We start from the raw sequence: 13,580 nt of genomic DNA, 5'->3' as shown, positions 1-13,580 counted from the left end.
CTAAGCACGCAGAAGTGACATGACTTGTCCAGGGTGATGTCTGAGGTGGGTTCTGACTCCACAAACCTATCAGGTTGTCTCTACTTCACTGCTGCCGCTGCTACCACTAGTAATAACTCAAATTGACACAGTTTTAAGGTTTGCAAAGAACTTAACATGCACGATCTCACAACCACCATGCAAGACAGGTACTAGCATTAATCTCACTTTACAATTGGGAAAGTGAGAGTCAAAGGTCCACCATGATCACATAGCGTAGCTGGGCACTCTATCCATTGTGCCATGTTAAATTTCCTCCAGGGCTTGGGCACTGGGCACGACAATGTGGGGAGAACCTTTATCCGGTGTCTGCTCTCTCCCAACCCTCTGGCTATAACTTCTTCTTCTGACCACAATTCTGTACTAGCCATAGTTCCAGCCCCTTCCTTTGGAAAGAAGAAATGAAAGTCAGTCCATTCCTGACATCATCTCCCCACCCAAGAGTCATCAAGGGTCCTTAAATCCAAATTGTTCTTGACCTGCCCGTGCCTTTTAACTAAAACTGTATTCTTTCCTCTACGGCTGGTTATACCATTCCACTCCCCAATCATAAGACGAATGCCATTTCCATCAAAGGCTCAGAGTAGAAGGGCATAATGTCCTATTTCTTTTAATCAGAGACTGAATCATTTTAATGTAAAGACAGATTAAAGCAGAGCCTTTGGATAAATCCTTCCATGTGCACAGCTCTCTTGCAGAAAGGAATTCACAGAAAATAGTTCCAAATAATGCCATAGACAATTCCTGGAGCAGGAACTGACAGGCAGGCATGAGAACTACTACATGGAACAAAAGAGATATCTGTCCATAGGCAATGGCAAACAAACCTGTGTGACCTTGAACAAGTCACTTTCAGCACGCCTCAGTTTCTCCACATGCCTAGCTCATAATAAATATTTGTTGAATTCCATTTGTTGACTGTAGAATCAGTGAGGTGGACTAGAGTCCAACTGTAGAGTTCCTACAGTCACTTCCATTTTCAACCTGAAGATCCCATAGGACAAGGTAGGAGGGTGGCTTTTGTTTTGCTTCATTTTTGTTTTTATTGGAGGGAGGGAGGCAGGCGAGAGAGAAGTGGCTTTTGTACCAGACAAATGACCAACTTAAATCACATAATCTTTACAGCAATTAGATAAGGATCTTTACTGGTTTAAAATTTAAAGACCCAACCAGGTGGGTCTCCGAGAGGAAGATTTTTTTTAACCTGTCCAGTATTCTCAGTTCTCCTTAGTGTTATCTGTTCCAAGACTTCAAAGAATTTTTGAAACATTAACTCTATCCCAGCCAATTTTTGCACACAAGCAACAAAATAAAAGCAACTAGTTTTCTTACAACTAACTTAGGGATAAACCGTTACCTACAGTGGACCAACTCCTCATCACTCTCTATACCAGATGGGCCGGGGGTGGGGGGGGGTGTGTGGAGAAGATGGCAGACCACTGCACTCCTCAGTCTGGGGGTCAGCAAAGCTGGGTTTCTAGTCTCAGCTCAGACACTCATTTCAGATAATCCACGTCATCTCTCAAAGCCTCAGGATTCTCCTCCCCTATCTCAAAGGGCTGTGATGACAAAAAGACTCTGTAAACATAAAAGCACTATAAAAATGGAAGCTATCATTCATAATACCAATATAGTAAGCCAGAGGAAGGGGAGGCAGCTTTTAGCTAAACACCTGAGAGTACTGACTGCAAATCTGTTTTGTAAGGTTATTCACATCCACACATATCTTTATTTTAAAAAGCATTTTACACACAACTTTAACTAGTCTTTAAAATCTATCTGCATTTGTCCATTTAACTACTTATTTCAGTTTGGCCCATAGGTTTCTGCACTTTGGAAAAATGTCTTTTAAACTTCTTTAAAGTGAAACTATAAGGGGAAAAAGGCATCTATGGAAATGCAAGTGTCCTATTAAAATGAGTATTTACAAAACTGATGTAGGGGATCAACTGCCCTGCAGGAAAACAAGTACAGTTCATACTCTTCCGAGGCCTTACTTACATTTTAAAAAGGTTAAAGTTTCAAAACAAAAGGCCTGGATAAACAGACTGACAGAGAGAAGATCACATTTCTACAGTACTTTGGGGTTTAACAGAGTGCCTAGGAAAGCTACAAGGAGCTTCCAAAATCTACCCAAATCCTCATTTTACTGAGGATGCTACTAACAACCAGAGGGGAGACACCCAGTAAAACAGCAGGAAGGCCGAGCCTAGAACCCAGGTTTCCTACCTCCCCTACCCTTGTTGTTTCCCTTCCCCCAAACTCTGCAGAATGCATGCTTTTCTCTCCAATAGCCTCTACATATTTAATCTAAAATTAATAGATAAATAAGCCTCAGCCCAAAGCAGGCCCTGAGTGCCAAAAAGCTACCGGTACTCTGAGGTTCTGCCTGAGCTCTTAGTCTCCTTAAAAACCCTTTGAAACTGCTTGAGTTAGGGGTCAGCCTGATGCAACAGGAGAATCTAACACTTGCTAAACCCTTCTCCTCATCTCAAACTAACTTGACTTTTATTCTACTTAAGACCAAGTTCTGACAGTCTTCAAAGCAGCCCAGTCAGGAGACCAAGGGACAGACTCTCCCCACAGCCATTCTTCAAATCCTTCTTCAGACTGGTGCTAATCAGCAGCTAAATGAGGCACCTGAGATGTTCCTTCACCTTGGTGTTGTCCTCAGTCCTGGGCTGAATGTTTTCAATCACACATGCTAAGCTACCAATTATTCACTGACTAAACACTAGATCTTGTAAGAGTCTCATGTTACTTTAATAAGAATATGCCTATGACATGTGCCTATTTAATATACCTGAAGCCACGCATGAGACAATAAATTATAGCTGCAAAAATGAAGTTCCCTGAAAAGGCCTAGACATTAATGGGGGGGGGGAGTGTCCTTCAGAGGTAACGAAGGGTTATCTATTATCCCAATTGTTATTATCCCAACATGTTGTCTACTAATGATTTTCCATGCCAACTTTTAAATTGCATTGATAACCTGCATGACATGCCAATTTATCCTATCAGTGGCATGCTTTTAAACAGCTAGAATATTTATGTAGAAAGAGTTCAATAGGACTTCTTTTGCAGTGGCTAAAAATTCTAACTTTATGTAGCAAAATGTCAGTGGAAGAACCTCATTCATATTGAACAGGTCCCCTGGAAACAACTTTTAGTGAAATTACCCCAAGAAAAACTGGCTGGCAATAGGCTGACTCTGGGAAAGCTGTTTCCAAATTCTGATGGACTGAGCCAACAGCTGAACAGGGCCCATATGCCCAGGCAGCAGCAGGTACACTCCAAATTTTCACCTCCTTCTGATCCTTTGGAGCTCGAAGCTTCCCTATGTGAGCTTTGATCATCCAGGCCATGTAATTACCCTCAATAAGCGTGCTTAGGGTGTTTGCCAGAGTGCAGGTCTATACAGCATTTCTCTTTGCTCCCTGGGGAATGGGAACATCAATTGCTTTCAGCTAAATGCACTCACATATGAATATTTTAGTACAATTTAATGCTTCTGCACCAACCCCAAAGGAACAGAGCATCAATTTGTGAACACAGTTCTCCTGGAGTTAAAAGCCAAACTGGATAATGCGGTATGAAAGGGGTTGTCAATCTGCAGCTTTTTAGCAAGTCACAGAAAGGTGGTCTGTAAATTCAGTCCCAGCTGCATACAAACAGCTTCACAAAGTTTGCTCCTGTGGACACTTTTCAACCCGAGTGGATTTTCAAAAGAGATACTCAGAAAACAAATTTCCCTCGTTCAGTTGATTTCCCCAGTGCTGCTCCTCCATCTGGTCAGCCAACTGCCATGCGGTTGCCTCTTCTCACAGTTACAGATGCACCTGCTGCTCTGTTACTAAAACACCCACAATGTCAGGCAAGGTAACACAATCCCCCACACGGATGGGCGGGAGGTGTGAGAATCCTTTTCACCAGGGGTTGATTACAGGACCTCCAATGAAGTCTTCCTCTAGAACCTCATCATGGAATGAGCACAATTCAGGAGTCTCCACGGTGATGCCAGAGGAGCACACACTCTGATAGCTCCTGTCCGTCGGGAAAAGCCTCCAGTGGCAGGTGGCATCCCTGCCACCCAAGAGGCTCATCAACAGAGGGTGGGGGGCCAAGTGATAAATGTTTGGGGCTACTGCAACTCATTAAACCATTTAGGAAGACAGAAAGAGGCTGCAATCAGCATCCAGACTTAGGAAAGAAAGCCCAATAGTCTGGTTATAGGCATGAATGGGGGAAATGAGAAAAGGAAGGCGTGATCACCAGCAGGAAGAAAGGGAGAAATAAGGAAATGCAGATGAGCACAATCTGAAAAACCAGGCTCATGAAAGAAGGGCTAGCAATTAACATCTAGTTTTGATGAATCTAAAGTTAACAAAATCTGTGTACTGAGCAGGGGGAAGGGCTAAAAGAATATAAGAAAACAGCCTAAGTATTTAAAAGACTCCAACAATGACCACTAAGTAGTAAGAAAGCTGTAGAAAGCAGTAAGAGGATAACTGGAAAGGAAAATAAATAAAACACAGAACAAGAAGAAAGTGGCCAGAATGGTGCCCTTTCTAACAAGTATAAAATTTTTAAATGGAGTAAAGTTACTTTAGTAATTTTATTTGGCACCTTTAGTAGCATTTCATTCATTCTTACGTGAAAAATCAATTCAAATTGAATTAGTCATATGATTGGAACATTTGACTAGAGGAGAACAAAAGAATAAATGACAGGTTGGGAGACACTGGGAAGCACTCACCTCCACCATGGTGTCAGACAATGAGGTTATGCTCAGTTCTTTAAGATCTTTATTAAAGCTAGTGAAGAGATCAATGCCAAATGCAACAGAGAACCTATGAATACCAAACCAACAAAGATCCAGACAGCCCAAACTCCCTGTCCCCTCAACTTGGCCTTCCTGACCACGACGGCTACCATTAATTTTTCCAAGATCCCACGTCCAAAACTGTGGTGTCTGAAACCTGAGTGTTCTCTTTACTACATCACTTCCCCTCATGGCCTACAAGGGTCTGTCTCCCTCACCACCATTTCCTGTGGATTCTGGGTACAGAACATCACTTCCATCCACCCCTTCCTTTCTTCTCCCATTTCCACCATCCCAGAGACAACATGACAAGACAGAAGAAGTGCTGATCAGTGAGACCCAGCTTCAACCTTTAAAATCCGGAGGACCCTAGGCAAGTCCTCTCCTATCAGAACATCACTTGCCTCTTCTGGAAAATGGGGCTAATGTGTATACTATGCATTTTATGGGTTTATTGTGAGAAAATCACTCTGTAAAGCTTACAACAGCATAGAAATTTGAGTTGGGTTGTTGGAGAACGAGCCAACTTTACCATCCACCTAGATTCATGCAAGTCTCTCAAGAGCACTTAGAAAAAAATGTTTTAAATAAAATAAAATAAAAAAGAGCACTTAGAGCTGCTCTGAGAGAAAGAAAAAGAGGAGAGAGGGGAATAAAAGGGAGGGACCAGAGAGAGACAGAGAGAAGTAGAGAGAAAAAGTGTATGTGAGAGAGTTGGAGAGGGAGAGAGGGAGAATGTGAGAGAGTACATGTAAGAGAGTGTATGTGAGGGCAGCTAGGTGGCGCAGTGGTTAAAGCACCGGCCCTGGATTCAGGAGGACCTGAGTTCAAATCCGGCCTCAGACACTTAACACTTACTAGCTGTGTGACCTTGGGCAAGTCACTTAACCCCCATTGCCCCGCAAAAAAAAAAAAAAAAAAAAAAAGAGAGTGTATGTGAGAGAAGATAGGGAGAGTTAGAGAGAAGGGGGGAGGGAGAGTGTGAGTATGAGAGAAAGCATGTGAGAGAGAGAGTGTGTGTGTGTGTGTGTGTGTGTGTGTGTGTGAGAGAGAGAGAGACAGAGAGACAGAGAGAGACAGAGACAGACAGACAGAAAGGCCTTAAGTAATTTAATACTTGCAGCCACACACTGGGGCCTCTGGTAAATAGATATACCAATACCTACTAACAACTGCAAAGCAGTTCAGAAACAAGACTCATGGCCTCAGCAGCCAACTTAACAGTGTAGACAGTGAACGGGTAATAAAGTGAACTGGAAATCTTAATATAGGTGGCATTAACCACAGACCCTTTTTCATGATCATTAGATCACAAATTCAGAGCTAGAAAGTAACAATCCAGCCCCCTCACTGTATAGATAAAGAAACAAAAGCCAAGTATTCAGATCACACCGGAATGCTTTATTGGGGAGGCACCACTGGAATCATTATGTCCTGTTCTGGACATGTTTTAAAGCGGATGTTGGGAGTCAGCTTCAGGACAATGGAAGGATTTGGAGTTGGGTGGGTGCCTTGGGTTCAAATCTAAGTTCTTCTAATTGGCTGTGTGATTCCAAGCAGGTCCATTAAGTTCTCTGGACCTCAGTTTCCAAGAGAAAACTAAAAAAAAAAGATGTGTGTGGGTGAAAAGGATAGACAATAAATAACTCTACAAATATCTGAAGAACTGGAAAATGGAGGAGCGATTAGTTTCCAAGAGAAGATGCTGGGAGTAGGATGTGGGCAAGGAGATAATGTCAACTACCTGAAGGGCTGTCCCTTGGGAGGGGAACCAGACCTAGAGTGACGGACAAAAGTTAACTCAATGTAAGGAAGAATGTCTTAAACACAGAACTGTCCTTAAACATACTGGACTCTCTCACAAAGAAGGGAGCTCCCTGTCACTGGATACCTTCAAGCAGGTATTGAATAACCATCTGACAGAGATACTGTGGGAGATTAGATGAACTCTAAGACCCTTCCACATCTTAGGTTCCAGGAGTAATATTATAAGTTTTTGAAGTTTTTAGTATTTTAACTATTTGAGCAATTCCACCTCACTCAAAATCAGGGACGCAAGTTAAAACAATTTTGAGATACCACCTTAGACTCATCAAATTGGAAAAAAAAAGTAAAAGGACAAAACTCACAGTTGGTGGGTTTGTCAACAAAAAGGCACGAACATCCATTGGTGGGAGAAGTGCAGACATAGAGAGAGTCTTTTTGAAGAGTGATCTTGCAGTATACAGAAAAAAAAATCCATAATATCCTTGGGCAGTAATTCCATTGTTGGAAATATACAGAGAAAGCAATTGAAAAAATTTTAAAAAAAAGAGTGAACTCAAGCATTAACACAAAAGAAAAAATGTAAATTTGATACTAAAAAAAGAAAAATAAAAAATAAAAAAATCATCTGTACAAAGATTTTCATAGGAAGATTACACAATTATATACAGCTGCACCAGAAGCAAACTCAATGTATAATAGTAATTTTCATCCAACAAAATAAGGTGCAATATGACAACATGATGAAATACAACAGGTGTAAGGCATACCAAAAAATCAGGGAATATCTACATGAAATTGTGCAAGTGGAAAAAGCTGAATCAGAAGAAGAGAGCCCATTTTCACAAGAGTCCAAGTGAACAAGAATGAAGAGAATCCTATTGAAGACAGAGAAGGAGTTCTTGACTTGTTTTGTGTCAGACTTCTCTGGCAGTCTGAGGAAACCTATGTACCCCTTCTGGGAAGAATTTTTAAGAGGCATTAAATATATAGGATTATAAAAGAAACCAATGACATTCAAGTACAATTACTAAAAGATTTCTTAAAAAACAAACTGACAGACATCACATTAAGAACCCCTGACTAAGAGGGACTGAAAAACTGTTATAATCTTTTATGCATTAAAATTGATTAAGCTAAATGTAAATCATTACTCTAAGCAAATTAAATTGGTTGTATTGAAAAGTTAGTCTTTTACTAAAATATTAAAGTCTTTTAGCATTTAAAAAAATTCCATAAGTTTGAAAAATTATGACTCAGACCCTCTTCCAAGTCCTCTCCCAAGACCTCTCTGGGGCAGATCTCAAAGGTGAGGCCAAAGGAGCATTAGCCTTGATGGGCGTCACCAAGCAAGTAGAGGTCTGGTAATCACCCAACCCAAGCATGGACATCCCTGTGTGACCCACTTCTTTGGGCCTTTATCTCCTCATCTACCAATGAAGGGGGCTCCACAGCTTCAAGCCTGTCATCCTGAGGCCAATCTTGCCAGGTCCAGAGAGGCTCATCAGCAGATGAATATTCTAGCCATGAAGATTCAGGAAACACAAAGGGGCTATGAAATGCCTAGGTGACAAGAGTGCCCAGACAAGATCACACATCTTTCAGTCATAAAGGATGGGGGGAAAAACAACATCTGCATTTGTGAAAGTACAGAAACAAAGCTGAATTTATGGCACCGGCTTCCAATAAGATATGAGGAGAAACTGTCACCCACAATTCCTCCCACTTGTATCTGTCCCAAGTAAATAATTCAATTGCAACTAAAAACTAACAGTTTTCAACTTCTAACATGAGACTCTTATGTACATGCCTCTTAATCTCCATCTTCTTAACGGTCCTGTGAATTCAATTTCTACAGAGGAAACAAGGGCACCTCAGGCTGTTTTCATAATTACCAGTTTTCCAACACAATTTGGTTTGGGGCAATTTCCATTTGATTTCCATGTCAAACCCCTTCCCCAAATAAACTCCAGCAGCTCTCCATCGCCTTCAGGATCAAATACAAAATCTTCTATTGGGCCCCCTCCTACCTTTCCAGAAGGCTTCTTACACCCCACTGCCCACCACATACTCTTCCATCCAGCGAGGCTGAACAAGACCCTCCACTGCTTGGCTCTGACCATTCCCTCTGGCTGTTCCCCATGTCTTCCACTCCAACTCCTGACCTCCCTGGCTTCCTTTAAGTCCCAGCTAAATCCCACCTTCTAAATGATGAGCATGATGCTATCAGAAGGACTTATGAAAAATGCAATCCATCTACAGAGAAAGAAATGATGGTTCTGAATACAGATTGAAGTATAATTTTTTTGGTTACTTCCTCTTTCTAAAGTTATTTTGTCTGTTTTCTTTCAGAACCTGACTAATGTGGAGATGTTTTGCATGACTACACATGTATAACTTATATTGAATTGCTTGGTTTCCCAGGGAGGGGTGGGGGAGGGAGGAAGGAAGAGAATTTGGAACACGAAGTTTTAAAAAATCAATGTAAAGGGGGCAGCTTGGTGGCACAGTGGATAAAGCACCAGCCCTGGATTCAGGAAGATCTGAGTTCAAATCTGGCCTCAGACAATTGACAATTAGTAGCTGTGTGACCCTGGGCAAGTCACTTAACCCTCACTGCCCAGTCCCTCCCCCCCAAAAAATGTGAAAATTTTGTTTTTACATGTAACTTGGGGGAAATTCTAAATAAACAAATTTATTATAAACATTTTTTTAAATAAAAAACAAAATAAAATCTCATCTTCTACAGGAAGCTTTCCCCAAACCCTTTTAAAATGTTAGTGCCAGGGGGCGGCTAGGTGGCGCAGTGGATAGAGCACCGGCCCTGGATTCAGGAGTACCTGAGTTCAAATCCGGTCTCAGACACTTGACACTTACTAGCTGTGTGACCCTGGGCAAGTCACTTAACCCCAATTGCCTCACCAAAAAAAAAAATGTTAGTGCCTTTCTTCTCTTAATTATTTCCTATTTATCCTGTACATAGTTTGTATATATTTGTTTGCTTGTTGCTCCCCCCTCCCAATTAGATTGTGAGCTCCTAGGGGTATGGAGTGTCTTTTGTCTCTTTTTGTGTCCCTAGAGCTTTGCGCAGTGTCTGGCACATAGTAGGCACTTAATAAATGTTTATTAAGTAATACCAAATGTGTTCAGTAATTGATGTCTAGTCTCTTCTCCCACCAACCCCTTCTAGGCAGATGTCTATTCATGTCACTACCCTCACTCCTGTTCAAAAATTGTCACTGGAGGGGCAGCTAGGTGGCGCAGTGGATAGAGCACCGGCCCTGGAGTCAGGAGTACCTGAGTTCAAATCCGGCCTCAGACACTTAACACTTAACTAGCTGTGTGACCCTGGGCAAGTCACTTAACCCCAATTGCCTCACTAAAAAACAAACAAAAAAATTGTCACTGGTGAAAAAAATGGGAAGCATCAGACAGAGTACGCATATCTGTGCCTGCAATGGTGCTGTATTGTGTCTCCCTGGTCCCCCCAAATTGTCACTGGTTCTGCACTGCCTCTCAGAGAAAAATCTGACTCCAACTTGCCTTGCCAGCCTTAGTTCCTGGTCCACTCTACACTACAGCCACGTTGAGCTGCCACTGCCCAGGCCCCGGCCTCCTCCTCTCTGACCCAGAGACCTTGCCCCACCCCTACCCCCGTAAAGCTGAGCCCAGGGCCCTGCCCCCCACTCAGCAAAGCTTTCCCAGAACCTCCCAGAGGCTGGTGCTCAGATTGCTAGCGGAATGTAAGCTCCGTGAGACTGCTTGGCCCAGGCCTTTGTCCTCCCCGGGCTAGCAGGGTTTGGCACAGAGTAGGCAGGCAGTGAATGTTTGTGAGGGGACCTCCCTGCCCGAATCCCTTTCTGAACCCCCAGCTCCGCACCGGGCACATACAACACAGCACACACATACAAAGTGTTCTGGGCAAGCCTCAAGGCCGCAGGCGCTCCCTGGCACCAACCTCCTCCTCTCTCCTCCATCCCAGGCCCCTCCCCTCCCACCACAAGCTGGGCCTCCAGCCTGGATGCTCTGGGGGGTGAGCTCAGCCACCACCAGGCCTCTTCATCACTTTCTGGTTATTTACAAAGGATGCCCCAACACAAGTATCACCTCCTCCCTCTGACTCCCAGGGCTTGTCTTCCATCACATGAGGCAAGCTCCGAGGGCAGGTCCGCCTGGTTCACTAGTATTTGTATCCCCAGGACTGAGCAAAGGACCTGGCACGCGGAGAGTGCCCACCAATCTACTCTCATTTATCTACAATCCTATGCCCCCCAGATCAGCAGGGCAGCATTTAGGAACCATTGGAGCCAAAGACAATCTGTCATCTGTTGGTAAATCTCTTCACCTCCCATTCATGATGAGGCATAGAGTGGAGAGTGTGTGTGTGTGCAAGTGCGTGTATGTGTGTGTGTGCACACATGCGTGCACACGTGCTTTCACAGCAGATAATTAAAGCTCTCTCCACACGCTGGCTTCACCTCCCCAGTGAGCACCACAATGATTCTCCATACCACGTTAGACCAGAAGGACCTGTCCACCGTCTTCTCATCCGACAGGGAGGAAAGCTGGGCTGTCATTCTCGTTCACATGCTTTCCGGTCACATCCAGCTCTTTGCGGCCCCTTTTGGGGTTTTCTTGGCAAAGATGCAGGAGTGGCTGGCCGTCTTCTCCTCTAGCTCATTGTACAGATGAGGAAATTGAGACAGAGTCATACAGCCAGTAAGTAAGTGTCTGACGGTGAATCTGAACCCAAGAAGATGAGCCTTCCTGACCCCAGGCCCGGCACTCTATGCACCGCGCCACCTAGCTGCCTCCCGGAGATCATTAGGCTTAGTTAAGTCATGTGCCCAGTTCGGGAACTCGAACCCAAGTTTCCTTATAATCTAAATGAAGTGCTTGCCCTCTCACACTCTGCTGCCTCTCTATCACTTCTACGTACAGAGCAGAAAGAACAAAGGGAATTTTACCCAACAAGATAGGAAACTGAAGGGGCGGCTAGGGGGCAGCGCAGTGGATAAACTCAGGAGGACCTGAGTTCAAATCCAGCCTCAGACACTTGACACTGAACTAGCTGTGTGACCCTGGACAAGTCACTTAACCCTCATTGCCCTTAATAAAAACAAGATAGGAAACTGCCACTTCAGGAGAAGCACCAAATCCCAAAGAGACTTTCCTCAGTAGCAGCTTTGGAACTTATCCAGCACTTTCCTCCCAACAACCCCATGAAAGCCTTCAACATTCCACCCCGCCATTCCGCAGACGAGGAGGCAGGTTCAGAGGCACCCCCCCCCCACGGTTAATAGGCGGTCACACTGGCTCTCACCTCCTCTGCTATGCTCAGGCCCTCAGGCCCAGCAGAGTGGCAGCTGAAGAGCCTGCCCTACCCTGACTAAGCCAAGAAACCACTGGTCTTCCTCTCTCTCCTGGGCAGGCCCCTGCCTCTGAACACAGAAGAGGCCAGTCAAGACATCTGACTTTCTTTAGCCAACGCATACGATTCCATTCTTTGCAAAGCTGCACAGCATATTCTGTTGCAATACTCACTGGTGCTACTATTTTTCCCGTCTGTCCAACTTGCAGGTCGTTGGGTACAAAGCCGGCATCAACAGCAGCCCGGGAAGCCCCAACTACGGAAGGAAAAAAGATGCTGGGTTTTTGTTTTTTTCAAATTCTGTTGCCCAGGGGGCAGCTAGCTGGCGCAATAGATAAAGCACCAGCCCTGGATTCAGCCTCAGACACTTGACACTTACTAGCTGTGTAACCCTGGGCAAGTCACTTAACCCTCACTGCCCCACCAAAATAAAATAAAATAAAAATTCTGTTGCCCAGTCCATCATCAACGAGGACTGAAAGGACCAGCCCATGTTGGGAAACTTCCTTTTGAAAGCCTACTTTTGAAGACATTTCGCACCACTGATTAAGACACTGGGATACTAAGTATTCATGCATTTAAGGAACAGATCATCAGGAAACCCCTATGCTTTCTACTCAGGGGTCTTCAGGCTTAAATATCTCTACTTTCTTTACCAAAAAGGGATTTGGGCGAGGCACCCTTTCACCTTCGGAAGCTGTGGCTCCCTGGTGCTCTCCCAGGAGGCACTTCTGACCTTCTCACCCACCTGTGGCCTCCAGCTCTGCTGTGGATGGACAGGTAGTACTGAAGACGGGAAAAGTGTAATGCCAAGCTGGACAGAAGAGCAGAGCAGAGGGAAACGGGGGTCTGTGCAGTCCTTTCAATGCTCCCCATTTATTCCCCAACACAAAACACCAATAATCTCCCTGGGATGCTCTATAGCTCTGAGTCATGGAGACCCAGGGGAGCTTCCCACAGGGAGTATAAGCAGGCCACAGTACGTGCCCAACAATGCAGGGAGAGGCCATTAAGACCACAAAGGCCTGGGTAACCAGGGTTATCCTGTGACACAAGGGAGGGACAGCAGCTGGACAGCCCGCATCCTGCACTACTATCCACAAAATAGTAGAAGACCTAGGAGAAGGCCTTCGGGAGCCCAGAAAGATGCTCTGGGAGGGACTAATTTAGGGGAGAACACGGACAAGAATCAGACAGGTAGAGCAGAGACAGGCAGATCCAAATAACAAAATGCACCTTTTTAAGATAACCACCATGTTTGGGTTTTTTTGTTTGTTTTTTGTTTGTTTGTTTTGGGGGGTCGGTTTGCGGGGCAGTGGGGGTTAAGTGACTTGCCCGAGGTCACACAGCTAGTGTCAAGTGTCCGAGACCAGATTTGAACTCAGGTCCTCCTGAATCCAGGGCCTATGCTTTATCCACTGCACCACCTAGCTGCCCCCAACACCTTTGTTAAAAGGTGTTATCTGACATAAAAAAGTGAACTAGTAAAAACAAACCTTTATTTTTAATTTACAGGGGTGTTTTTAGATTTCCAATATTTTTTTTTTTAGTGAGGCAGTTGGGGTTAAGTGACTTGCCCAGGGT

At 44.2% G+C, this 13,580-nt stretch overlaps 1 protein-coding gene across 1 annotated transcript in view; it reads right to left on the bottom strand.

The window, feature by feature from the left end:
• The window catches only part of ETFA (electron transfer flavoprotein subunit alpha), a 76,534-nt gene that overhangs the window by 24,488 nt on the left and 38,466 nt on the right, over positions 1-13,580 (bottom strand). Inside the window, exon 9 of the mRNA XM_043983546.1 lies at positions 12,170-12,252. Within this exon, the coding sequence (XP_043839481.1) occupies positions 12,170-12,252 (83 nt within the window). The remainder of the gene's footprint in view (positions 1-12,169; positions 12,253-13,580) is intronic.

This window comes from Dromiciops gliroides, chromosome 2 (assembly GCF_019393635.1).
Source record: "Dromiciops gliroides isolate mDroGli1 chromosome 2, mDroGli1.pri, whole genome shotgun sequence".
Taxonomy (NCBI): Eukaryota; Metazoa; Chordata; class Mammalia; order Microbiotheria; family Microbiotheriidae; genus Dromiciops; species Dromiciops gliroides.
Note: the sequence above shows the minus strand (reverse complement) of the source record. Positions and strands in the feature narration are given on the sequence as shown.